Genomic DNA, 26,889 nt, shown 5'->3' on the forward strand with positions numbered 1-26,889 from the left:
TGTATACGTCAGAGTATAAATGAATTTTTTCTTAGGTCAGGGTATAAACGAAAAAAAAGTTCAAGCTGAGTGGTTTTTAAGTAATTAAGCCTTACCATTTTTTTTGAATTTTTATTAATTGTTATGTAATCATAACCAAAGGAGGCCAACGACTAAGGAAAGGAGCAGCCCCAGCGAAATAGAATCGGGTCCAGCCAACAAGCTTGAGCTATGAAAGAGAACAACTACTTATATATATGAATTATTGAGAACGAAAGCGAGCGCATGAGAATTGAAATGAAGAGAAAGGGAGGACAGATAGGCTAGGATTAGCTGTGGCTTCTAGACGAGGAGCTGAGGATAGAGGTTTAAAGTCTTCCCTTTATGACTTCCCCTGAGCTTTTCCTTCATGCACTGGGAGAGGCAAAAGGACTTCTAAGCTTCTTGTTTGATAGCTCGATGTAACTGCGTGACTTTCTGGATGTTTAACCCTGAGGGATGTAGCTAACTAAGGCAGTCTGGATGCTAGCCAAGAGCGGAGGTTTTCAACGCCTTGCCTGCAAGCTTTATGAGATTGTAGCTTTCTTCTATTTACAGCTCTAAACCGGATCGAGCTCTTCGCACCTGGATAGTACTCCTTTCACCGTGCTTTCGATTGTCTCACTTCAGCGCCATGCGCTTTGCTTCGCTTTATAGAAGAGAAAGACCGTTGTCTTGAGAGTGAAAAGCAAGCGCAAGCGATAGAAAGGATAGTCCCTCGCGCGTTCGCGCGAACTACTAGAAAATGGTGAGATCCTTAGTGAAAGAAGGACCAACGACGATCCTATCCTAAAGGAGAAGGAGGAGTAGGAGGAGTCAGTCTTCTTTGAAGATCGAGGAACGTAGTGTCGGACAATTATGCCATTCGGAAGAAGTCTTCTACAGAGGGAAAGCCTGTATCGAGTAAGTGGAGAGGAAAGATCTCCAGAGATTCTTATCTCATTCCATTCCAGTGGCTCGACCAGTAACCAATGGCGAAAACTAAAAAATCCATGGTTTCCCGGTAGAACCCCATTTCGCCCAAGTTGTTTCGGAACCGGAAAAAAGAAGCGGTTTTTCGCACAGCTTGCTCATAGTGCAGGTCCCACTTGTATATTGTATTTAGCCGAAGAAGCATCGGACAGGTTGGAGTTCTTACCTTCTTGGGACTCCATGGACCAAGATCTGCTTTCATTATATGGGCAATATCGATCTACTTTAGTAGATCATATGGATGTAGAAAAAGCTTCTGATTTGGATGAATTGGAAACATCTCTTTTCCATTTCTATTTACCTAGTTCATATTTGTCTTTCGTGTGTTCCGGGGAGTAATTAGATCTCTTCAATCTCGGTATACCACCTAAATAACTGCGGCCAGAGAGTCAAATAGGTCGGGAAGAAAGAGTCTGAGGTTGGGTTGGACGACATACATCTTGGTTGGTTCCCCCTCTTTGCAGGGTGATGAGACCAGTAGCTGTGGAGCACAGATGCCCATCTCTTCAAGCAGGGATATGGGGCTGGCCCCCTAGATCCAAGTCTAAAAAAAAAGAGAAAGCAGGTTGAGGTGAGTATATAAAGTTACATAATTTTATACTAATAGGAAAGAGTAGAAAATACACTAGTCAAATTAATGAGTTTGAATTTATTCAAAAAAATATTAATGAGTTTGAAAGAATAATAAAGAGTAGTTAGAACTTACAGTAATTTTATTACAAACAAATAAATAAAGAGAGATTTTTTAAAAATAAAAATAAATACAAAGAGTAGTTAGAAGAGACATTGCATCTGGTAAGAACAAATGACGTAATAATAACAAAAGGTAAGTATAATTGTTATTGCAATGAAATGGTAAGTAATATATAAATAAAGAAAAGACAACAATTTTATTATTTTAGGATCTGCCTTTCACTTTCCCGCAAAAACAGAATACCCCAATCTATCCCCTCTTTCTCTCTCTAACCCCAATTTTTTTAATTATTTTTCTCTTTCTCTCTCTACTTTTTTTTTTAATTTAAGTAAATTTCATTTCTCAAGCGATTCAGAAGATGACTGCCATGCCACCACCGACGCCCTTTTAGCTCCTCCTTCACCTCCCTTTTTCCCTTCTCAAGATCGATTCAGGTTCCAATTTTTTTTTCTTTTGCTTTTTTATAAATTCAACGATCATATTGTAATTATTGAATTTTATAATTTTTTATTCTTTTTGATCATGATTGTCATTTGTTTTTACCCTTTTGAATTATGAATTTAGGGTTTTTTATTGTCCGTTGTATATGGTAATGATCAGATAAAGTTTTGTGATTGTAAACTTGTAATATTTATTTATTTGAGCTATGAAATTATTGGATAACTTGCAATTGAACTCTTAAAAAATAACATTAGTGGTGGACCAGAAATATTTTATAAGGTGGGTGAGATTGTACTGAAAGTTTGTAAGATGAGCAAAATTGATAAAATATAAATTTTAAAGTGGACAATGCTATAAATTCTGGGTAATATTCTTTAATTGTTATGTTATTTTTGTTAATGTTTTTGTACAGCGAGCTTAGCATGCCAGCTTTTCTGCTGTTGGATGTGGATTGAGTGATCAAAGCTGGAAAGAGCTATGCTAATGTAGTTCTTTTTGAGGATCTTGAGAATTTTGGCATTGAAGAAGGGAATTTTTAACTTTTCTCCAATGGGGGCCGGGTATTTAGCAATTTCAGCAGCGTGTACAGCTTTGAGCTTTGTGGGTCTAAAATGTTGGACAGAGTTGTCTCTTGACAAATTAAATCCAGAAGGTTTAATTACTGAAAATTCCATTAACGCGGAGAATGCTAACCGAGAACTTGAACTTTTGTTGGGTTCTTACACCACTATCGCGTTGCTGGCGAGTTTTGTGTTTAATGTGTTCATTCTGCTCAATCTTTGTCTTAAGGTGAGTTTCATTTTTTTCAGTTAGTAGAAACTTATGATACTCTCTTGTTGGTGATAATTGAGACATAGACTAGTACACTTGGAGACTGCTAGAAGTAACACTTAGATTTTTGCCTGTGTATTCTTATCCTTTTGATGATTATGGTTCTGTCTTCTATCTGCAGACAATTTTCTTTGTGGAATTATATCCTTCTGAAACTCGGAAATTAATGGAACGTCTTATTAATTATATAATATACAAGGTAAATTTTCTAACAGAGCAACTGGTCGTACTTATTTGATTTTCGTAGCAATAGGGATTTGTTTTTAGGTCATTTTATTGCATTTGTAAAATTCTTTCTCTTTGGTCTGCAATCATGATTCAGTATATTTTGAGCAAGAAAAAAGTAATGATAGATAACCCACTTAAGAGGATCTCTGTTTTTTTTTTTTTTTGGTCAATTGTTCTGAAACAGTTCGAATGTATTGGGAAATTCCACTCTTTATAAGGGTTTTCAGACAGTATAATAGATTTTGTACCTCTTATATGGGAACATTTTATCTTTTAAACATTAATATCAGTTGTCTTGATCATGTTTATGGCTAAGCAAGTGTATACCTTTTTCTGGTGAATGGTGAACAGGGGACATTCCTCCCTTTGGTTATTCCAGCAAAGATATTTCAAGCAGGTTTGTGGTCCAGTTGGTTGATAATTCTCTGTTCTTTAAAGGTATGTGATGATATATTTATGCTAGTCATGCTCTTTGAAAATTGATCATATTTGTATTATGGTTACTTATTGAACATCCATGAAGCTGATCTTTTTCCTGTACAGATGTTTCAAGCTTTGGCTAGAGATCGACTTGAGCGTTTAAATGCATCTCCTTCTGCAATGCCATGGACTTATTTTCGCGTGTATTCAGTTTTGTTGTTGGTACTCTCTGTCGACTTCTTCTGGTAGTCTCTAGTATCCTAATGTTTATTTGATAAATATTATGTAGGAATTGCATCCATGTTTCCTACCTTTAAGTAATTCTTCTCAGAAATGCTCTTATATGCATGTTATTTTGAACTTACAGGATAAGGCTGTGTTTGCTGATATATAGAACACTGGATTCATCCATGTTTTTGTTATTGTTCTTTGAGCCTTTCAGTATTGCCTTTGAAACAATGCAGGTAAAGTATAAGAAGCACTACTTGGCCCTGTGGGTGGATGAATCTGTTTACAGATTAATTTGTTGTTAAATAGTTCAAATAATAAGAACCAAGACAATTTTTCTGCAGGCGATTTTGGTACACGGATTTCAGTTGGTTGATATTTGGTTCCATCATTCTGCTGGGAATAGTGCAAATTGCCAGAGGTTCAAATTGTTTGATAAAATTGCAGCAGGTATTCCCTCAAAAATTAGGTTATAGAAAATAATGTAGGCAGCATGTAGAAGTGGTCACCGATCAGTAATTAGTTTGCATTAGGTGTTGATAACTAGTTGTTCTTGGATGAAATAAATTCTGAGTCGAAAAAACCAAGCACGTCATGATTTTTTTAACACCTGAAATAGTACTGCAGTGGTGCAGGCCAGATAACTTTTGGTCCTTTCCTCCTCCTCATCATCATCAGATTGAAAATTGACCTCTTTCGTGTTGCGAGTAATTCTGCCTTTGGCTGTAGCCTAGCTTGGCATTACTGGAAACATTTTACTCGTGGATGCAATTTATAGATACTTCGCAAAATCATTGTGCTTTGGCAAGAATGCCCATGCTTTAGATCGTGTCTTGTGTTCATTTAACCTTGTTGATTGGTGGTTCTAATTTATCAGTGTTGGTTCTGCCAATTTTTTCTTGCTTGTTATGGATTTCTTATGCTGGTATGTTCTGATTAAGGAGTGCAACTGCAGGTTCATTGTCTGAATGGAAAGGCATTCTTGTTCGGAATCTAGGATTTTCCCTTGACATGGCAACTTTGTTAATGGCCCTTGGTCATTACATGCACATTTGGTGGCTTCATGGTGTGGCATTTCATCTAGTGGATGCTGTCCTTTTCTTGAATATACGTGTAATAATCTTATGCTGCTGATTACAATTAACATTGATTCTGACGTTTTGTACGATTGTTCATCTTCATTGATTCTGTTATTTTGAGCAGGCCTTGCTTAGTGCTATTATAAAGCGCGTTAGAGGATTCATTAAATTAAGAATAGCTTTTGGGGCTCTTCATGCTGCTCTTCCCGATGCAACATCTGAAGAGTTACGAGCATATGATGATGAATGTGCTATCTGTAGGGTATGCTTAATTTTAGTTTTTCATCCTTTCTCTTTTACCTTTCTTTGGATTCTTAAAAGTGTAACGAATTGCAAACGTTACAGGAACCTATGGCTAAGGCTAAGAAGTTAAAATGCAGTCACCTTTTCCATCTTGCATGTTTGAGATCTTGGTATGTATTAGATTTTTTTTTTCGTTTTGTTTTTCTAATTGTTGACACTATGCTTGGGTATTTACAATGTTGAAAATCACTGAATCTTGCCAGGTTGGATCAGGGTTTAAATGAGATGTATTCATGTCCTACTTGTCGAAAGCCACTCTTTGTGGGCAGACCTGAAAATGATACAAACCGTCATGGTGGAGATGTTTCAAGTGATGAGCATCTTGCTCGTCAAATAAGTGAAGGACTAAACCAGCAAAATCCGCCTACTATACCTGCTAATGTATTTCCCAGTCAGACACGGAATCCCTTAGAAGGCAGCCCCTGGAGGTTTAGATCATTACTTCATACAAGAGTAGTCTCTCTTGATTGTCGATAATTTTTTTGCAGCTTGCTGCTTCTATCTAAATCACTTTTCCCCATTAAACAAAAACTGCCATTATTTTTTAAAAAAAAAACTGACCTCCGCTGCACTTAAACCTTGGCAAGGTTATATTCTTCTTTTCTTTGCAGACTTGAAATTTGGCATATTTATGCCAAATGTTGCACTAACTTTCAGCTAATTAGCTGCTGTTTACCCATTAGATTATACTAGTCAACATTTATTATTCTCTACTTGCTATAGTCAAATATAGTACTTGTACAGTGTTCAGCATTTTACAATGTCGATTTTTATGATAAATGATGCTCATTAGATCCCTTGGATGCTGACTAGAGCTAATTGCTTTTCTTGTCCAGTTTCAGTTATTTGAACGAATCATTTGTTATTTCTGCCAATCATTTTATCTATAAATGGATCGCAAGTCTTATTACGTAAATATATAAGTACATGGTCATAAAATTCTTATTGATTATTTTTTTCTTTTTTTGGTGTGGGTATATAGAAGTGCAGGTTTGGATTCAAGTTGGCTACATCCTTACCCAGGCCAGGGTGTCGATGGAGCTGGTCCTTCCACTGCTATGAGATCAGTTGGGCTGGGGAGAGTTCAAATGATGATGAGACATCTTGCATCTGTAGGGGAAACCTATGCTCAGACTGCCCTTGAGGATGCTGCTTGGAGCCTTTGGCCCATGAATCCCTCTCAAGCTGTTGCATCCGGCACTCCTGTCCCTCCTGGTATTGGTGGAAGACCGGCTGGAGGTACTGGGGGTTTACACATAAGGACTCCATCACGCTCTGCAAATGACAACATAGCAAACCTGCTTGCCATGGCTGAGACAGTACGTGAGGTTCTGCCGCACATTCCAGATGAATTGATTTTGCAGGTATGGTTTTAATATTTTGAAACATATATCATACTTCTCCGAATTGCTGCTTTAAATTGCCTTGTTTGATTGTTCCAAACATTTGCATGTGAAATTTCAAATTCAACGGTATTCTCGTAGGTGCAAGTGGGGGGGTTTCTTTGTGTTTTTGTACTATTTCTGTTGAATTTAGTTTTGCTTGGTTAGTCAAAGGATAGCTATAAGTTGATGGGTGGAGTCCCATAAAGTTGCTAGCCACTGTTATCGAGATGCTGAACGTTGTAAATCTGTCCCCGAGATCGAGCTGTGTTTCATGGATTCCTTGGAATTCTAGTAATTAAAGTCTACTTGTCTGTAATTAAGAATCCAATGCCTTAAACTTTGCAGGACTTGCAGCGATCCAACTCCGCCACTGTCACGGTGAACAATCTTCTTCAAATGTGAAACAGGCGACGATACAGTTTAGTCTAATGTGCTTCAAGTGGTTAACCTGTGCTATTGTATACAAGCATTTGTAGGTTTGATTATCCCCGACACTTATTATCATTGCATTTTTGCCCCTTTATTAATACATCCGCAAGCTACATGTATATACCACCAATTCTAGTTCCATTTCCATTTGCCAAATGAGGGGAAAGGCGCATTATAGGCTTCAGGTTTGGTTTTTGTGCAAAAGAATAAAGTTGTGCATAGATGGAGAGGTCGGGTTTTGCGTTCTGATATTGATCTGAGCCTCAAATACTACAAATTTACCTTGGTTGGCTTCACTTCATTGTCCAAAGGTAACAGGAACTAGGTTTGTTGTCTATATCCGAATATATAGTGTTGTACAATAATGAATCATGTGTAATTGCTATGATGTGTAGTAGTGGCTTTTGATAGATATATTCTGAGGTAACTTGTTTGTTACTTATAGAGTACATTCAGTGGCTATTTTGCCTAAAAGTAAGTTATCTTTGTGATGAAATTTATCAGGTGAATGAAAATTCCATTGAAATTTCTTCATGGGTTGACAATAATTAATGCCCCAAAGCAACTGGCTTCTAATTATATAACTGAAAAGATTTTAAAATATGAAATTTTATTATTCTATACGAGGTTATATGAAGTTATGAACTGACAACAGTATGGTATTTTAAGGAGGATAATAATCCATCACAGTGGTTGATGTGAATGTCAAATGGCCGCCAACAACGGCAGCACGGTGACCGAAAATGCTGGAAAACTAGAAAACATGTGGTGGGTTTGTCGTGATGGCTAGCTTGCCGAGGCTTATTTGCTGTACCATAATTCCATGCCGCCATTTGAATTTGGTTAAACATCTTAAAATAAAAAGGAAAAGGCAAGACATTGTCTTGATTTAAGGAAGAATTAAACCTGAATAGCACATCTAAACAACCGTCACGAAGGTTCGCGCTTATGTTTTTTTGTATGCCAATGAATTTTTTTACTGCACGATTATGCTCACCGGCGCATCCAACAATTTTCAATTCGAAAATAACTTCTATTTCTTTTCATTTTTCGGCAATGTGGACGTAATCTCTATTTAGCCCTATTTTTTAAAAATATCGACCAAGGCATGACTCGGACCCCTGGTTACGCTGTCGATCATCTCCATTTAACAGTAACATAGTTTTCTGTCCAAAAATTCAATATTGCGGGGGAAGAGCAACAAAACACGGAGCACCACAAGCATGATTTCAGACGATAAAAATTGGAACTACTTCATAGCTATAAACAAACAAATACTACTAGTGTGTTGTATTTCTTCATTTTCCCTTTGACTTCTTTCACTTTATGCTTGAAATTCCCGTTGCTATTACTTTTTTATTTTTACCTGTTTGACTATTTGCCTCACTGTTTTCATAATTAAATCTTCATTAAACACATAAACTAATTAGTTGATTAACTGTTTTGGTTTATTAGTTCAATATAGAGGTGGCAAATGGGTGTTCTTGGGCGGGTTTGGGTGGGTTTCTTTGGGTTTGGGCATTTTTGGGTTGGGTAATTTTGGGTCACAATATTTTTGGGCAGTTTTGGGTTGTGTAATTTTGGGTTGGGTTGGGTCATGAAAACCCAAAATTACCCAAAATAGAAAGTGAGATACTTGAAATCTATATTTGAGATAAAAAGTTCAAAATAAAAAAAACCAAATTAAATTTTTTTCAAAGAAATTACTTTTCAAAATATTATTTTTCAGAAACAAATATTTTCCGGAAAAAAATAATTTTCCCGAAAAAATAATTTTCTGGGAAAAATAAATTTCTGGAAAAAAATAAATTTTCCGAAAAAAAATAAATTTCTGGAAAAAAATAAATTTCCGGAAAAAAATAAATTTCTGGAAAAAAAATAAATTTCCGGAAAAAAATAAATTTCTGGGAAAAAAAAATTTCTGGGAAAAAAAAAATTCTGGAAAAAAATTATTTTGAAAAATAAATTATACAACTTATAAATATTATTTTAAAAACTCAAATACTCTTCATATTGAAATTTGTTTGGACTTAATTTCACCCATTGGGTCATTCTTATAAACCCATTTTAGCCCAAAAAATTTTGGGCTAAAATGGGTTGGGTGAAAAATTACCCAAACTTTTTTTGGATGCAAATGAGCTGTATTTCTTTGGGCGGGTTGGGTTGGGTGCTTGGGTTGGGCATCTATTTGCCACCTCTAGTTCAATACTAGATTACTAGTGCTATCAGCTATGCAGTAGTTATAATAAACTATACAAAATTAATAAATAAAGGCTATGCTTCACCAATAAAGTGATGAGGACCTTCTAAATGGAAATACTCGACATTGAATTAATCGAATTTTGTGAAAAAAATATATTAGTATTTCTTTTAGTCAAGGAATTCAAAAAGCATTAGTTTTATAACTTGAAATTTTGATAATAAGCATGCTGTTACTGTATGCTTGAATTTTAAATTAAAAATTAAGACAAAAAATCCCAGTTCCTCAACCGCAACACCATAATTAAATATATATAGACACTCATACGTAAACTAAGGTTTTGAAAGTGCTATAAATGTTGTCTTTTATGTGTTAATTAGGGTATAATGAGACTGTAGTACTATTTTTGAGGTTCCCACACGTTCCAGCTTGCAAAATTATTAAGTGATTGTAGTTTTAAAAAGGGGGCCTAAGGCTGGCCAAATTTACCTTGGAAAAATTTGTGTTCATCTCAATTTGCCATTGTCTTCTTACAAAACACTTGTGCTAATAAAAATCCTTAAACAATCTTTGATTATTCTAATAATCATGTCCTTTTTTCCCTCATTTTTCTTCATCTTATTCCTCAGTCTTTCCATGCATGCATGTCTTGCTCGTCATTTTGCGCTTCTTGATTTGCAGATCGGAGGGAATAAGCATAGAATTAACTCAGCAGTTGATCAAATGATTCCGGCAACATCAACGGTCGTCAACGACACATCAATTAAGAGTTCAGGTCAAGTTGGTAACGAGCCTCTTGTTTCGGTTTCTCGACGTGTTCCTGGCAAGAATCGCGATAAACATTCCGAACTTGAATCAGATTATTCTATGCCAAGAATGCGAACTCCTTCTCACAACTGATATAATTGTATTCTTTTCTCATCTTATTATATTTTTGTATATTAAGAGCATTAATTATCATACAGCTAGCTAGGATACATATATAATATATTCCTTTGGTTCAGAGTTTGGTACCCAAATATATTAATTCCTTCTTCTGGTTATAATATATCGTTTGTATTATTATTAGTGTTAAATTAATTATAAAGAATGTTACTGATAGGAATGGAATGTGCAGGAAATGAATTTAACTCACTTTCACTCGTCAAGGAAACAAAGATAGAGGTATTTAATATCGTACTAATTTAGAGTGCAAAATTAGGGTTTTATTGAAAAAAAAAATGCAAATTTTTTCTTTTTTATTTAAACCAAACCTTTCAAAATTGTTATTTTGGTCTAATTTTAATAAGTGCATTTCAAGTGTAGCCAAATAAACATATTTAAAAAAATTCAAAATCTTTTCATTTTTTTTTTTCAATTTAATCAAATCTAATACTTTTCCAATTGAAATACTTACCTAATTTATGTTATATTGGAAAAAATTGAAAGATTTGGTTATTAACAAAAAAAAACAACTTTTTTTATTTTTCTGAATTTTTTATTAACTAACTACAATTAAAATATATTTATTGACATTTGTAAAAAGCGGACTAAAATAAAAGAGTAAAAAAATTGGATATTTTTAGGTTTAAATTCAACTCATTTTTCATTAGGCGGTCTGATCAATTTCAGCAATAGTAATTGTACTGTTTATAATAAGAATGTGGACAAATATATGTACATAAAATAAAAGTAAATGAATTAATTATGAAGGTAGATACATGATATCAATAATACATAACGACAAAATCACATGTTGGTTATGTAGGTATCACCAAGAAGAGGATTATCAATTTATCAGTCGTAAAATCTGAGTATTTCAATTTTAAGAACAGATTTGAAGAAGATAATGAGGTGATAGATTACGACCCACCTCATCAAACACCACCAATTCACAATCGAAAAGTGTAGATATGGACATTTACTTAATTAGTTAAATGTAATATTTTTTTAAATAATGGTTATATATATCACCACATGTTAAACTATGTGCAAAAACGTTTGAATTAGAGTATGCAATGAATATATTATGTGGCGGTATGAAAGTTTAAAGTCTAGATAAAATAATTAAATTTAGAATATCAATTAGAGCACTTTCTGATTAGTAAGTTGATAGATGATAGCTAATCAATTAATTAATAATAAAAAAAAAAGGTTAATTATTTAAAAAGCACCCAACTTGAATTTTTTTTTTGTTTATACCATGACCTAGAAAAAAATTCATTTATATCCTGACGTATGTGTTTATGTTTCACCTTTACTCCGAGGCACTAAATTAACCTCTTTTCATTTAAAAAAAAAGTTTAAAATGGTCCTTCATTTAGAGAAAAATTTATTTCTAATTAAACTCTAATTAGCTTAGGTTAAAAATGAAGAACTATTTTAAACTTTTTTCTTAATAAAAAGAGGTTAATTTAGTGTCTCGGGGTAGAGGTGAAATATAAATACATACGTCAGGGTATAAATGAATTTTTTTCCTAGGTCAGGGTATAAACGAAAAAAAAAGTTCAAAGTGAGTGGTTTTTAAATAATTAAGCCAAAAAATTAATGCATCATTTTGTTTTTGGATAATTGATATTGATGGTATTCAAATATCATTTTACTGTATTTTAGTGACCGAATTTTGATTAGTTTTATTTTAATTATTAAATTTTAATGCATAATCTTAAATCAACGAGAGAATTTTGATCAAATTATTTATACATATAAATTTTTAGATAAAAAAGATAAAGTTTAGCTGCTACGTATATACTTTTTATAGAGAACTTTCTGCTAAAACAAAATTAAAGTTTGATAATTAAATTGAAAAAAAATCAAGTTTGATTAATTGAAATGAATCAAAGTTTAGACAATAAAAAACAAAAAATATGATAGTTTGAGTACCTCAAGATCAATTACTATTTTGATGTTTTGATTTGCTAGTTATCAATTGAATGAATAAAATTATCTTTTAAATAGTAAAAAATGATCAAACGAAAAAATACATTATAATTTTAGTGTTTTTAGCAATTATAGGAAAAAAAATTGTGACAGTATCACACACAAATTATCAGTTTTTTACAATTTCAAACATTGATTATTTTTTGATAAATATTAACGAGAATGCCGAAATTTTTGCACCATGATTTCAAAATAAATTATTACATAAAATTTAATTTGTATTTAACCTTTAAAAACAAAAAAATATAGATTATTTAAAATAGTAGATTCAAGTTTCCTAATAAGACCAAAATCTGTTTCTTTTTCAATATGTGTAGATAAGATTAATTTAGTTAGAATAAAGGGTAGCAAGTAGGGAATGATTAGAATTGTGATAGTACATAGAATAATTGATATATATACAAGTACATATTCATAGCATTCAATTAATTGTATGGTCCTATGAATTCTTTCATAGTGGGTAGCTTGTTCCTTTCGATCGCTAAGCTTCTCTTTGCGATTCATGACATCGCTTGTCTAATTGTTTATGCTGAATTACACTTAAATATCTTAGGGTTAATTCCATAAAAATTCACGATATTTACACGAATTTTTATTTTAATTACGACTTTTAAAAATTGTCATATAAAACTATGACTTTTCATTTTTTTTTCAAATTTATCACCGACTATTTTTTCGGTGAATTTACCTTTCATTTTTTTGCAAATCTGCCGGATTATGGTGACCACGTCATCAAAAATACTTCAAAAATTGATTTGGTGATAGATTTGAAAAAAATTGAAAGGTCATAGTTTTATATGACAACTTTTAAAAGTCGTTATTAAAATGAAAATTCGTGTAAAGATCGTGACTTTTTATGGAATTAATCAAATATCTTACTAATAAGTTAGATTTTTTATTCAACATGTACCTCTTAAGATATTTTGTTCTAATTTATAAATAAAGTCTATACTCTTTTAAAAATAATTAAATTAAGGTTCTAAAAATATTTAATTTTATGGCAGTACTCTATTTATCTTATTCTTTTCACTCCTACCGATTCAAGGATAAATAACTTGTAAAATGTTGGGATAATTTTAGGAGGTTAATTAAGACAAAAAATAGGTAAATTATGTAAAAAGTGATGCTATTAAATTCATCTTTTTTATTCATTTTATTGTACCGCTTGACGTAGCAACAAATGAATAGAGGATTGATATTTTTTATGCTATACACTTTTGAAAAGAAATTAAACAAATGAAAATTTAACATGTAAAAAAATAAATAAAAAATGATACAAATTAATGTGTTATAATGTATTTTTTATGCAAATTATATCATAGTCTCATAACAAACATTTGAATGGATTATTAAAATATTTTGAATGATTAAATGAACAGCTCAAATACCCAAAAAATATCAATAGAAACACAAACATAGGGACAAATTTATGAAAATCTTGGACCTCAGTAACATGCATCTGAAAGCTGTAATTAATTTAGCATGCTGCAATTTGCCCTACACATTCCTTCATTTTATACTTCGGGATGCACCCAAATTGCTGCTACTGTAACAAACAAGTTCGCATGTTTTGGCGTACTTTATAGTTATACTAACCAAATAAAACATTTTTTTTTCAAAATAATACTAATAAAAAACGATTATTAAACTTTAAAATTTTAAATATTTTTTTTATATGTAAATCTTGGTGAGCATCAACCCGACTCTTGATTTTTAATTTTTACTCTCTCCTTTAGTCTTTTTTTATAATAGATTTATAATTTTTTATTTTTTTTGATCTGATCATGAGGTGTCCTGAACGGGTTCCAACTATGAAACGGTACTTTAAGCCTTTCACATTCAGACTAATCCTTAGTCAAGCCGGGTAGGTATCCTGCGGGAGGCAATACTCTAACCCCAAGTTTTAAACAGTTGCATACATGAGTACGGTTCGAACCCGCGACCTTACTTAATTTAGAAGAGCGGCTTACCAATTTATCCACGCCTTGAGGTTATTTATGATTTATTTTAGCATAACTTTTTAAAATAAATATAGTTATTGGATGATATATTCTTTTTACACTACCCCTAATTTATAGTGAAAATCTCTATTTAAAAACCTAAAAAGATTAATAGTAAGAATAATAATAAATAGATTTTTATTTCAGAAAGAAAAATTTGATAAATATTTTTTATTAGTTAGGTGACAAAAATATTCCGGATATTTAAAAATAAATAAACAATATATATTATGTGAGAATTGGGCTTTATATTAACATTCAGGCCCATTTATTTAAGTCCAGTTACATTCAGGCCCATGAGCCTAACTCTAAGAAAAACCTACGGCCTTACCCCAACCGTCACGTAGATTACGTGCAACTCCAAACCACGTACAATAAAAGTAACCGTTTGTTTTCCGATAACATTAATTCAATAGCCATGCTCATTTAACTGCATTTTGTAGCAATATCAAAATGACGAAGAGATACTCTATTCTGCAGAAAAAACTTCAAGAACTCGAACTTTTCATCAAAAATATCTTATCACTTAATCCTCCTCCAGACCGTAATCTATACGTTCAAGACATCGAACAAAGATTGGAGTTTCTGAAAACTCTTTTATCGGCGGAAATAACTTCAAGTCCTGAGAAGCCACATCACTTGCGCCACATTGGCAACAGACTGTCGGAGATCGAAGCTATTTTACGTGAACCGCCGCGGGAGTCTTGTCTGAATGACGATGATCACCATGTAGAGACGGTTTCTACTTGTTCATGCAGCGAGTCTTGTCTGAATGATGACGGGGAGGCGACTTTTGAAGTGGATTTGTGTGGGTTCGAGGGGAAAGAAAATGGGTTAGTTGATGTTTTTGTAGAAGATGAGAAGAAGGAGGAGGTTTGCATGGAAAAAGAGGCCGGTGAGTTGAAAAAGGAAGAGAAAGAAGCGGTGGCTGTTGGTGGTTCTGGGTGGCGGATTTGGGGGAGCTTTGGCGGTGGAGTGGTGATTGGTATGGTTTTGATGGGGTTTTTAATGGTAAATTTGTTTGATTGTTTTTCATGTGATGGACTTAAAATTTGTTACACTCCAACTTAGTTATTGTATGCATGGATAGAGTATGTTATGATTAATTCTTTGATTTCATTTGCATGATTAAACATTAAACTGACCGAGGCTGTGTACGTATGCTTGCATTTAGTGCAATTTTAATTTGTAGATTTTTCATTATATTTTTACGATATTGAGGAACTTAATTATGTTAAACAACTAGTAATGCACACTAATTTATACATCGACGATTTGGTTTCGTATTAACTACACAACAATGCAAATAATCAGACATGGTACTATGGTAGAATGAGGTCATATCGTATTTGCCAAATTTAATAAATTAAAGAATTGTTGATTAAGAATTTGATTTAAAATCAATTCGATTTTTAAATTTAAACAACGAACACATAGTTAATAAAAGAATTGTTAATTGATCTTATTGAAATTTGAAGATCTCATTTCTCTCTTTATTTTTTTTTCAATCACATTCGCTTCATCGTCAGTAACTTACTATATTCTTCACTAGCTTACTATATTCTTCTTTAGGAAGATCAACCATTTGAAGTGTAGCTAGGTACTAGTTTTTTAGTGTAAATACTCGGACAATTGACACTTTGTTATATATTATGCAATTCATGCCAACTAAAATGAAAACACATTTTCTATAACTTATATTTCTTTCTCATTAAAATCTCTAAATTATATTGTCTGAACTCTCTTCTTTCACAACCAGATAGCGCTAAACCCCTCTTATAAGGCGGGTTTGGCCATTTTTTTGCCAAAATTACATCCCTGTCTTCTGAACTATTCCATATTTTATCCTCTTATACTAAATGAATGACTTTATCAAATGTTATTAATATTTTTATTTTATTTTGTCTATTTTTAGTTTTATCTATTTGTATATGAATTTATCTACCCAATGTGAGTTATATTCTTTTACAATGAGTTTTACAAGACATTTTTTCTTGATTTATATACGAAATTTTAAGTTTTACAATTCTGATGGTATTTCGTCTAGAAATCTATTAGGATAGATTTCGTCGAAGTTTGAATTTTTCTATATTCTCACTTAAAATTTTTATTTATAAAATTAATTTTTACAACTTAAATATAAATTTATAATTTTATATTAAATGACATTATACTGTCAATAAATCCCAATTTATGACACATTATATTCTCAATAAATCCTTATTTACTGTATGATTTGTCTTAAATATTGTAACTAGAATTGAAACTCTCCTGCTCAATTTTTCATCACTGAAGTGAAACCATATTTTAAGAATGAAAAAAAATTAAAATCCATCACTATCTATTAAATATTTAAATCCCCAATCACATTCAAGAATTAAATTATGGGCCCAGGTACCCAAATACAGTAATTTTATATTAAAACAGGTAGACGCTCCCGGCCCAAATTGAATTAAGGATTAATCATGGCTATTGATCACGTGACCCACACCCAGACCCCACAGATTTGCTTTGCTTTGCCCATATGCTGTAATCGCATTACCAGATTCTCATGTCCCCGTAATTCTTTCGCAACAACATGTCCATTTCCGTACTTTCATTAATCCAAAAATGCGGCGAATATCTCCTCTCCATATCCCACATTCCCTACGCAATCCAATCCTCAAATCTCATAATCATATTTATCCACATTATTTCCTAAACTACCCTCAACACCTACCTTTTGACTCTGAGATTCCTCGTTCTGCTCACTCACTTGTCTTCTTCCCCAGTTAAGCTCCTTTTAATTCATTGCTCATTATCTTCCCACAATTTCATCCCCACCAAACCCTAACTCAACGCGTTCTAATCTGACTCACTGTGTTAACTCATCATCATGAGCCGATTCAGGAGAATCGAGATCTTCGATCCTTTCTACCATCCTTCATTTTTTACTCCATCGGTTTTAATAGAGGAGGGATACCTTGACTGTGATCTATTCATCCCGAGTCAGAACCCGTTTGAGCTTTTCGACACGGTTTCGGATCTGATCCAAGTGGAAACAACACCGGCATTGTGCTCTTACAGGAGGATGAAGCAACGAGCCGGGACTGAGCTGTACTTACAAAAATTAGGTGACCGAGTCAGCGCGCTCGAGTCAAGGTTCGAGAAGCTGATGAAGCCGAAGATCAACGGTGGAGGAGAAAGGAAGTACACGTGGACTGCGGAGATTAAGGGACCAGTCGAGAGGAAGTTCAAGTTAAGCACTGAGATCAAAGATGATAAGAAGAAGAGCTACAAGTGGATTGCTGAGATTAAAGGAAAAGAAGAGGATCAACCGGTGACAAGGAGGTACACGTATGAAGTGCACAGTGGTGAGCATGGAAGCGAGTGTGACGGATCAGAGAAGAAAGAAAAAACTGAAAAGAAAGAGAAAAAACAAAAACACGGTGGTGTGCGTGTTGTGGAGATCAAAGAAGAAGATAATGATCACGGTGCTGTTGTTCTCAGACAGGTACAATTGAAGTTTCGTGTCCGATTACCTCAAGTTTTCCGAGGCGTTTAAATATGATACCTCGATTGAATAAAGTGTCCGTGTTATTTAGATTTGTAGCTATTAATTATTTAGTACATTAATGAGTGATTTAGGTTGACATAATTTTTTAATTGTGTTTTTGGTTAGGCTTTTGCTAAAAGAGCTGGAGCTGTGAGGGGCAAAAAGGGAAAGAAGAAGGAACTGGAACCGGAAAATGCTGCATTGATGATACAGATGGGATTTAGAGCTTATTTGATAAGGAGATCAATGGCATTGCGTGCTCTTAGAGAGTTGGCTATTGCTAAGGCTAAGTTAAAAGAGCTTAGATCTTTGTTTAATAATTTCTCTTACAGGAGACAAATTGGTCGTGATGCTGTGGAGCGTCAGAGGTTTTCTGAGAAAATTATTGTTCTGCTTCTTACTGTTGATGCCATTGAGGTAACCGCACTCTTATTTATGTTGATCACCATTTTAACATGTCCTTGAAGTTTTTGGAGATAATGTAGTCTCTTGAATTCATCAAATGGCATGATATTAATGTGAGTGCAAATCATTTGGAGTCCTTAAGCATGTGGACTTCTGCTTTTGTCTCCATAAAGTATGCATCTTGTTGAGTTTGCTTGATTATGTTAATCCATAAATCACTTAAACAATAGTATTAACCTGCATTTAGATTGGAGGGAATTGAAATGTGTGGATCGAAGTGAATGTTGCTTGACTTGAGGTTCATTTTATATAGTATTACTATACTCTAGTATTTGATGAACTATATAGTACTGTATTACCAATTTATCAACACAGTATTACTACATTGTAATATTTGATGAACTGTGTACAGTATTAAGCTGCCGATTCTACTTTAAGTTTTGAGTTGGTCAAATTGGACTTGAACAAGATAAGTATTTGAAATTATATGTAGTATTGTGTCCTAATGATGTTAGTGTCCATGTTTGCGGTCATCTCTAATAAATATATTACTTACCATTTTCAGCTCTAAAAACCTATTATTCACCAATACGATAAGCAAAAACCAACTTTAGTTGTTAACTAAATATTTTTGTTTAACTCCAAACACACATTTACTAATCAAGCTAAAAGAGAATTAAGATGCATCTCTTACTAATCAAGCTAATGGAGAAATAAGATGCATATCTATTATCAATGAGAAACACAATGTTCCTTTTTCCTCCTACTGAATAATTTTAGGTCACCAAATTACTCAACAATGTTACTGTACTATAGTATTAATCGATCGATTTTACTTCAGAATCTCATATCTTTTCTTTGTGCAGAAATATAAAGGCTATAATTAAGTGGAGTATTTTTAAGTTTTGGTAGTTCAAATTGAAATTGTTCAAGATAAATATTTGAAACTATATTGCATATTCGATTATAAAAGAATCTAGAAAACAAAAGAAAGCCCGAGCCGGATGCTTAAATATTACCCTTCGCTAGGTTGGCAAATCTATCGATTTACACTAGTTTCAGGCTTTTAGTGCAATTCCCATGTGTGCGCGAGCTCATTTTTTTTTTCTTTACTCTTTACAGTTCAGTTAAAGTGTGTTTGTAAACCAACAAAATATATTATTAACAAGTGATATTGAGAAAATACAAGTTATTTGCCTTTCAAAATAGTCTCTTAAACAACTTTTTTTTCCAATGGGTGACTAGCCTTTCGTTTATAACATATTATGTTGGTTTATTAACACACTCAAATTGAATTGTAAAGAGAAAGTGATGAACTCGCACGCACATGAAAATTGCACTAAAATCCTCAAACTTGAGTGAATTGATGAATGTTTCCACATTGTGCGTGGGGTATATTTAAGCTTCAGGTCCGAGCTTGCTTCTTCCTCGATTTTCTTTTGTAAATTGAATATGCTGTATAGCTTCAGACATAGTTTTAAGAACCATAGGCTAGCGTGGCTCAGTTCTTCTTTAAAAACTAAATTTCCAGCTTAATCTCTTTAAATCACAAGAATCAAAAAACCATTAAACCTGTTTAATCGTAATTAAACCCTAAATCAACCAAAATCGTTGGATTGCCTCTGCTGTTTCTGTTTAGCCTTCAGACTTCACTTTACAACCACAATTTAATTTAATTTTAGCCCTACTACATTTATTGATTTGGTATGTGGTGCATTTATACATAGATAGCTAACATTTGCATTGCTTTTGAGTGGAAGTAAGTAGTAAGATTGAACTGCTATAAGATCTTCATCAACTGAACTGATAAAGGTCTTCAAAATAAATAACAGCTTGGATGAATTGCATGGCTTGGAAATTAATTGGTGATTCGTCCTGTTGGTATTTGCTCTGAAAATTCTATCCTTCCACCATTTGTTGTTAACACTTTGATTAGCCCTCTCCTACCCCAGGCATTTGGCTATTAACTAGACCAAGAAAAATAAGAAGACGAAGAAAGAGAAAAGTTGTCGGTGAGAATTATTGTTTAAGGTTTTATTTATTATCAATTCAAGTAGTCAAAGGAAGAAACAAAAAGAGGTGCATTGCCGTCATTTATAATCCATTTATAATTTAATATTTTTTAGCCGTATATATATATATATATATATATATATGATAAATCTGTGGTGATTTAGCTAACCTGCTGAACCATTAAATATGAACCGGCAGCCACACCGGTTTGGCCACCAGTGTGGTTTTTAATACTTACATTGATCGAATTCAATTTGACATACTCAAAACCTAAAATTCCTTCACTTAATTTTAGCCTCTATTTTTCCTACATTAAGGAAAGAAATGAGTTTTTAAAGAGAAATCGACCTATTAATACATGTATATCATTCATCAAATATTAATGTATGAATATACTGCTGAAAAAATTGGTAACCCAAAATTAGTTTATGGGAGGAAGTAGAAATGTTGTATTTCTTATTGGCAGTCTAGCTACAAATGCATCTTATTTCTCCTTTAGCTTGATTGGTAAATGTGTGCTTTGGAGTTAAGAAGGTATTTGGTTCAAAGCTTTAATGGTTTTTGCTTAAGATTTTATGAATAATAGTTTGCAGAGGTCAAAATGGCAAGTACAGTACTTTTAAAGAGGTGAACAGAACATGGACCCTAAAATCATTAGAACAGTATATTTGAAGCTGTAGCTAAAACAAAATTTTGCTCTTATTAATATAGGCAGATAGGCCAAACATGCGTGCTACATTTGCTTTGTTTGTTCAGTGGCAGCATATGAAATGATGAATTGATAATAAAATTGGATTCACCAATTTGCGCTCGTAATTTTTGTTTTACATTGTTTTCCTCGCCAAAAGGCTTGAAATATTGAAATGTGATGGTTTAGGGTAGATATATCATATATGGTGTCTATGCCTTGTGAATTATGTTTGAGACTAATGCACCTTTTGTTATATTGATTCTTGAATTGGTTGGACATTTTTATTGTCAGGGAGCTGATCTGATGGTGCGATCTGCAAAAAGGTCAATGGTAGATGAGTTAGAGGCTATGCTTGATGTGGTGGATCCCCAGCCTCAGGGGAAATCACTTTCAATGAGAAGGCGGACATTTGATATGCCCGACAGTGCCATTCAGAAAGAAATAGCAGAAGGTGTTGCTCAGGTTGTTCAATTGCTAGATGAAGAAGAGAATCGGCACTATTGAGACACACTTACGAAGAAGAGGGTTTCTAATGGATGATGATCCCATTTTCTAGGTTTGCTCGGGATCCTGAGGTTTAGCCGTGTGTTGTAAAAGATGAGGAGATTCCAAATAGTTCAGCTATTGGCTTCCGTTGATTGATTAGTAGATTAGTTATGCTCCATTTGAACTTGTGTTGCTAGCCTTAATAAGGATATGCCGATATGGTAGCTAGTTTCTGTATTTCCATTTTCTATTCCACTTGAACATGCTTATGGCAGAGGTTGTTTATTTATGAAAACTTTGTTTTAGCTCCTAAATTGTCCAATTAGTTTGGTTAACTAGGAGATAGAATCAACTAAATGGTCTTCTTTTTTCTCCGTCAAAGTTAGATTATATTAAGAAAACAATTGAAGTAAATACAATAAATGAAATACAATCACGAACAACAAATTAAATTTAACACTTCGAAACAATATTACATAAGTTGTATGATTAATTTCCGTGCACCATATTAAGGTTCGATCAATTGTTAGTTTTCTACCTGTCATCTAAAGATTTTTGAGTACATCGCTGTCCGATAATTCCTTCGTTGTCCGATTATTCCGATTATTCCTTTGTTGGTTAGTGCCTCGTGAGACAGAGCTGTGTTTGGAAGAGGGCCATGGTGTTCAATTTGGCGAGGAGGAAGAACGACCTTTGGGATGCTGATAAGACGCTGTACAAAGAGCTGCAATTTGCAAGTTCCAAGTGGCAGGTCTCCTCTTAGACAGTAAATGACTGACACAGACCCGTAGTTCATGGAGCAGTGAACTGGTCCCAATATTTGAAGGACTCGCAAACTACCAACTTTGAACCGATTAAACTGTGTACTAGTATTTGACAAGTAACCAACCAGAATTTTACTACAGTTTAATAGAAATGAATGTGGCCATTTAGTAGGCCAACAAAGAACACAGTTAAGCAGGCGAGGGATATCTGATATCTGTGTGCTTTAATAATAAAAAGTGTTCAAGATTGACTAGTAGTAGTCCATCTGATCACACGGATGGAAAATGACCAGGTACATTCTCCAGCCTCAGATTTATATTTGGCCTTTAAAACTTAAAAGTGGGGTACAGAGTATAGACTATAGTCATTGGTTTTAAAAAAATGATTTAAAATGGTTAGTTAGATTCTGTTTTTTTGGTGAAATGAAAAGCAGCAAATCTGATTGGAAGTGGCTTATGTTAAGTTGTAATAGCTGTGGACAGGCGAAGACTGCCCCTCAATTATTACCATCTACTCATTAAATCTGTGTTCCATTAGTGATTATAGTGACTTGTCGTTTACTTAAGTGGCTGCTACTTAGAGAAAATTAGTAGCAAATATAAGGCTTCTCAATTTCTCTAAAGGTCAGTTATCTTTTCTGAGTGTGCATGCTTGGTGTTGTAAGTTTATATATTCAATGCAACAAGAGGATTCGCGGCATGTCAAGTCCCGGCAAGGTTCTTCACTTTGTATCGAATTAAACCACATGCTCCACTGCTTGTGCGGGCCCCTGTATAAATGACCTGATGCGACTATTATACGTGTAATAGTCACTTTTGTAAATTTTATATAATCCTTATATCACGCTTTGCATTCGATGTGTGAATCATTTTCAAATTTAATGTTAATAAATTTGTTTTATAATATAGTAAATTATCATTGCGCTGCAATGCAACTGAATCAAAAATATAATATTAACAAAATTTAAAATGTTGGTGGCATTTGGTAAAATTTTAAACTTAAATAGTTCGTTTTTAGTACTCAATATAATAATAATTGTATGCTGTTTTTAAGTATTAAAATAAATAATATATTTGATGACTATGCAACAAATATTAAAAACCATAAAAGTAATTGATTTTCCCTATTTAACCTTTAAACACTAAATATCTTAAGTTTAAACTATTAAATATATAAATAAATAATAAATGAACAAAACTTACCATAAATGTAATATTTATCATAAATATAAATATAAATAGTTATTATAAATTTTGATTGCATATATTGAAAATTAGATCCTTAAGAAATCATCTTCTTTCTATTAATTTTAAAAAATCATCCATTGTATTTAATTTGCATACGAAAACACAAATAATAATAATAATAATGTTTCTTTGCACATTAAATAGATGCGGTGCTGTTATTCTTAAAATATAAAAATAAAGAATTAAAGCTTAAAAGATCGCTCAACGATATTATATTTTTTAATTTAGCATCTGTATAATTACAAAAGTTTTCTTTAAGTATAGCACGCCGATTATTTCGTAAATTTATTAAACACTTAAAATTTTGATATTCAACATACATAGACAATATCTATCTAAAATATTTTAATTAGTATTTTAAATAATTTTTAATTTTATTGAATAATTTAAATTGAATTTATTTTAAATTTTGAAACCAATTTAAAATAATTATGTGCTAACAGAACTAATTTTAAATATTAAATTAGTTATCAAACACCTTTTTTTGCTAGGAAGACTAAAACAATTGATGACTAAAGAAGAAAAAATGTTACTCTACTAGAAAAATAAAAGATAATCAATTACTAGAAGAATGATGGATCATTCTGCCATCTCGGTACTTTTCTTGCATGGTAGGCTTTTGTGCTAAATTATATGTGAAAATATATATTCATAAAAAAAATGTGAAAATATGTTTATAGCCATTATGGTACGCATTAATATTCTAATGAGTTGGCTTCTAATGACTTAATTAGAAAGTTTGGAAAATTAAGATTCCATTAACGTGGCATACATTAGGCAACTAATGTCCAAGTCAAACTATGCATATTTAAAATTAAGAATTCTTGTCTTTCATTTGATTTTATAATAAAGTTTTATTTAAATAATACTACCAATTTAGTTGGTTGGTTAGAACATGCTAATTGTGCACGATTATAGAACTGCGCTATTATTATTTGTCACGACAAATCACAATAGTCAAAATCTTGAAGTTGCAAACTTTGTATTAAATTTTAAACTAGAGTTATTAGATGCCATTTTACCGTATTTTACGCTTAGGCATGAACAACATGTATTGAATCAACGAAAATGAAACTTACCAATTTTATAATATTAAACTAAACATGGTTGTTGTGACGACAACAATGATGATTACTAATTTTATTAATAAAAAAACTAAGCTCCATGTGACATTCACATTTTAATTTAATTCAATAGTTTTGGTGTCATAATGTGTTTATTTGCTTGGAACTATATTCTTTTAAAAATAATTTATTTTTTGAAAAAATTATTTCAATCAACTAAATCATATATATATATATATAATTTTTTAAACAAAGTTTCTCAATAATTTGCAATGATAGTACTAAAAGTTAAAAATGTATTATTTGGTTGGTGCTAATATGATAAACAACTATACTTTTTTGAAACTAATAAAAATCAATAAAAAATTATTTTGAGTAATTTATACTAAAGTTTGATGGTTACTCTTTTAAATTTTGAAAATTTATGAATTTGCCGTTTTGAAAAAAAAATCTCAACTTGTCAAATTTGAATTAATGAACACATTTGACGTTAGAATATATTAAAGTAGGACGTAATTTATTTTAAATTAACAAGTTGAATTCTTTAAAAAAGAAAATTTAGACTATTTTAAAATTTTATATCAAGTTTAATGATTAAAAAATTGAAAAGACCTTTTATTTGAATAAAAATTTATATTTTGACAAGAGAAATGGACTTCTATTGATGAAGAGAAGAAAAGAAAAAAATGAAAGTTTAAAAAAAGCAATCAATGTCGGAAAGTTTGGTAATTATAAAATAGAGAGAGGTCCAGTTTACGGCGTTGAAAATCAAGATTCCGTTACCAACCAACTCTATTCTGACCCACCAACACAAACCACCCCAACCTTTCTTATTTTATTCTACAAAACTTTATTGCATTTCTCGGTTACTTCCCTTTTGATTTTCAGCTCAGACTCAGTCCATATGAATGCTACTACCTTACTCAATTTGCTTCTCAATATCAAATTCCTATTTCTTATATTATTCTTTTTGTCTATTTGACAATGCTTATTGTAAAAATTTATAGTTTATAGTAATTGATAATAATAAGATATTATTGAATTACTAGGCACCGTCTTCTTTTTTATTTTCTTATTCTTTTATTATTGCAAACAAAAATAAATATTAAGAGACTTTCTCGAAACACGTCTCCCTCTTTTCCTGAAAAGTCTCCCTCTTGGGGAGACGTCTTCCGATAACGTCTCCCTTTTTCAGAAAGTCTCTCATTTTTCAAAAAAAAAATGAAAAAAAAATTTGAAATTAATCGAAAAATACTTTCTTAATTATACGATTTTTTTTTGAAATTAAAGGAAAAACACTTTTTAAACTAAACAATTTTTTTTGAAATTAAACGAAAAAATTTGATTTTTTTTAAATTAAATGCAATTAAACGATTAAACAAAATAGCTTATAATCTGTACTAAAAAATAATATAAGTGTATTCTTTTGATAAAAAAATTAATATACAAATTAATATATTTGAATTTAAAATAATATAACTGTATTTTTTGATAAAAAAAAAATTATGAATGTTTTCGTGTTTGAACGTGAGATGAGAATATTTGAATGTGAGTTTTAGAATTAAAAGTAAAATAAAAGAGTATTTAAAAAAAAAGTGTTATACCTAATAATTTAGGAACGGTATTTAGTAGTTACTCACTTCATTCGGCAAATTAAAAACCCACTAATTTGCTTTTAATGCAGCCGTTATTGACTAAATTAGCCCTATTAAATAAGACAACTTGTGAAAAAATATGTAATTAGATTTTGAAAACTTTCATTAAGTAAAGATAGAAGATTAGGTTAAATGTGGAATATAAAATTTGAAAGTGTGTTGAAATCCTAGAACGTCATTGAGAACAAATTCCTCTCTCTAAAACATCAACTAATGTTGAATGGAGCGAGTATCATTTAATAAAATAAAAATATTTTGTATAAATTTGATTTCATCGAATTATTGAAACTGGGTATTTGATTGATACATATTTAATTGAATCTTATTTTTTTAAAATAAAATTTATTAAATTATTATTTTAATTAAAAACAATTGAAATTGAAAATTATACTATATTAAATTGAATTGGCTGACTAATGTTTTTTTATCGGAGATAGACCTATCTTAAGATAGTTGTTAACGGGTGGTAGCGGGAGTTAGTATGCATTTTTTAATATCTCTTTATTTTTTAATTATTGAAATATGTGTAGTTTTTTCTTGATATTAATTAGTTTAGAACAGAAAAAGTATTAATTAATTTTGTTTAGCTAATTGGATTAGCCTTAACTGAAGTTAGAGCCAAATTTAAGAACTCCAAACTTCTCAAACTCATTTTCTAAGCTTAAATTCAATTATGAAATGAATTCAAAATCGAGAAGAAAGAAATAGGGTTTAGTAATAGTTGGGCAAAATAAATTTTGATTTGGATTCTAGGGGATTTTCCGTAACTAATTCTCTGCCTTTGAGTTTTTATCTCTTCGTCAACAAGTCCCACACCGTGCCACGTGGAAATGTATGTGGCTACTGTTTTCTAATCCCGAAATCGTCCCTCGCCACCTCAA

General features: G+C 32.0%; 3 protein-coding genes across 3 annotated transcripts; all 3 read left to right on the forward strand.

The window, feature by feature from the left end:
* The first annotated feature begins 586 nt into the window (after positions 1 to 586).
* On the forward strand, positions 587 to 1,426 carry LOC126674076 (uncharacterized mitochondrial protein ymf1-like). Its single transcript, XM_050368450.2, has one exon. It carries the CDS (start codon positions 877 to 879, stop codon positions 1,327 to 1,329), a length of 453 nt encoding a protein of 150 aa, XP_050224407.1. The 5' UTR covers positions 587 to 876; the 3' UTR covers positions 1,330 to 1,426.
* A 475-nt stretch (positions 1,427 to 1,901) lies between these two features.
* LOC126673269 (E3 ubiquitin protein ligase RIN2) lies at positions 1,902 to 7,562 on the forward strand. The gene is made up of 13 exons (XM_050367350.1): positions 1,902 to 2,118; positions 2,538 to 2,914; positions 3,078 to 3,155; positions 3,536 to 3,622; positions 3,728 to 3,849; positions 3,972 to 4,068; positions 4,177 to 4,282; positions 4,788 to 4,945; positions 5,036 to 5,173; positions 5,257 to 5,324; positions 5,418 to 5,642; positions 6,197 to 6,578; positions 6,945 to 7,562. Exons 2-13 carry the CDS (start codon positions 2,675 to 2,677, stop codon positions 6,999 to 7,001), a joined length of 1,758 nt encoding a protein of 585 aa, XP_050223307.1. The 5' UTR covers positions 1,902 to 2,118; positions 2,538 to 2,674; the 3' UTR covers positions 7,002 to 7,562.
* A 9,180-nt stretch (positions 7,563 to 16,742) lies between these two features.
* LOC126673259 (BAG family molecular chaperone regulator 7) lies at positions 16,743 to 21,591 on the forward strand. The gene is made up of 3 exons (XM_050367340.2): positions 16,743 to 17,640; positions 17,809 to 18,099; positions 21,083 to 21,591. Exons 1-3 carry the CDS (start codon positions 17,023 to 17,025, stop codon positions 21,293 to 21,295), a joined length of 1,122 nt encoding a protein of 373 aa, XP_050223297.1. The 5' UTR covers positions 16,743 to 17,022; the 3' UTR covers positions 21,296 to 21,591.
* Positions 21,592 to 26,889: the final 5,298 nt, after the last annotated feature.

This window comes from Mercurialis annua, linkage group LG3 (genome assembly GCF_937616625.2).
Source record: "Mercurialis annua linkage group LG3, ddMerAnnu1.2, whole genome shotgun sequence".
NCBI classification, from domain to species: domain Eukaryota; kingdom Viridiplantae; phylum Streptophyta; class Magnoliopsida; order Malpighiales; family Euphorbiaceae; genus Mercurialis; species Mercurialis annua.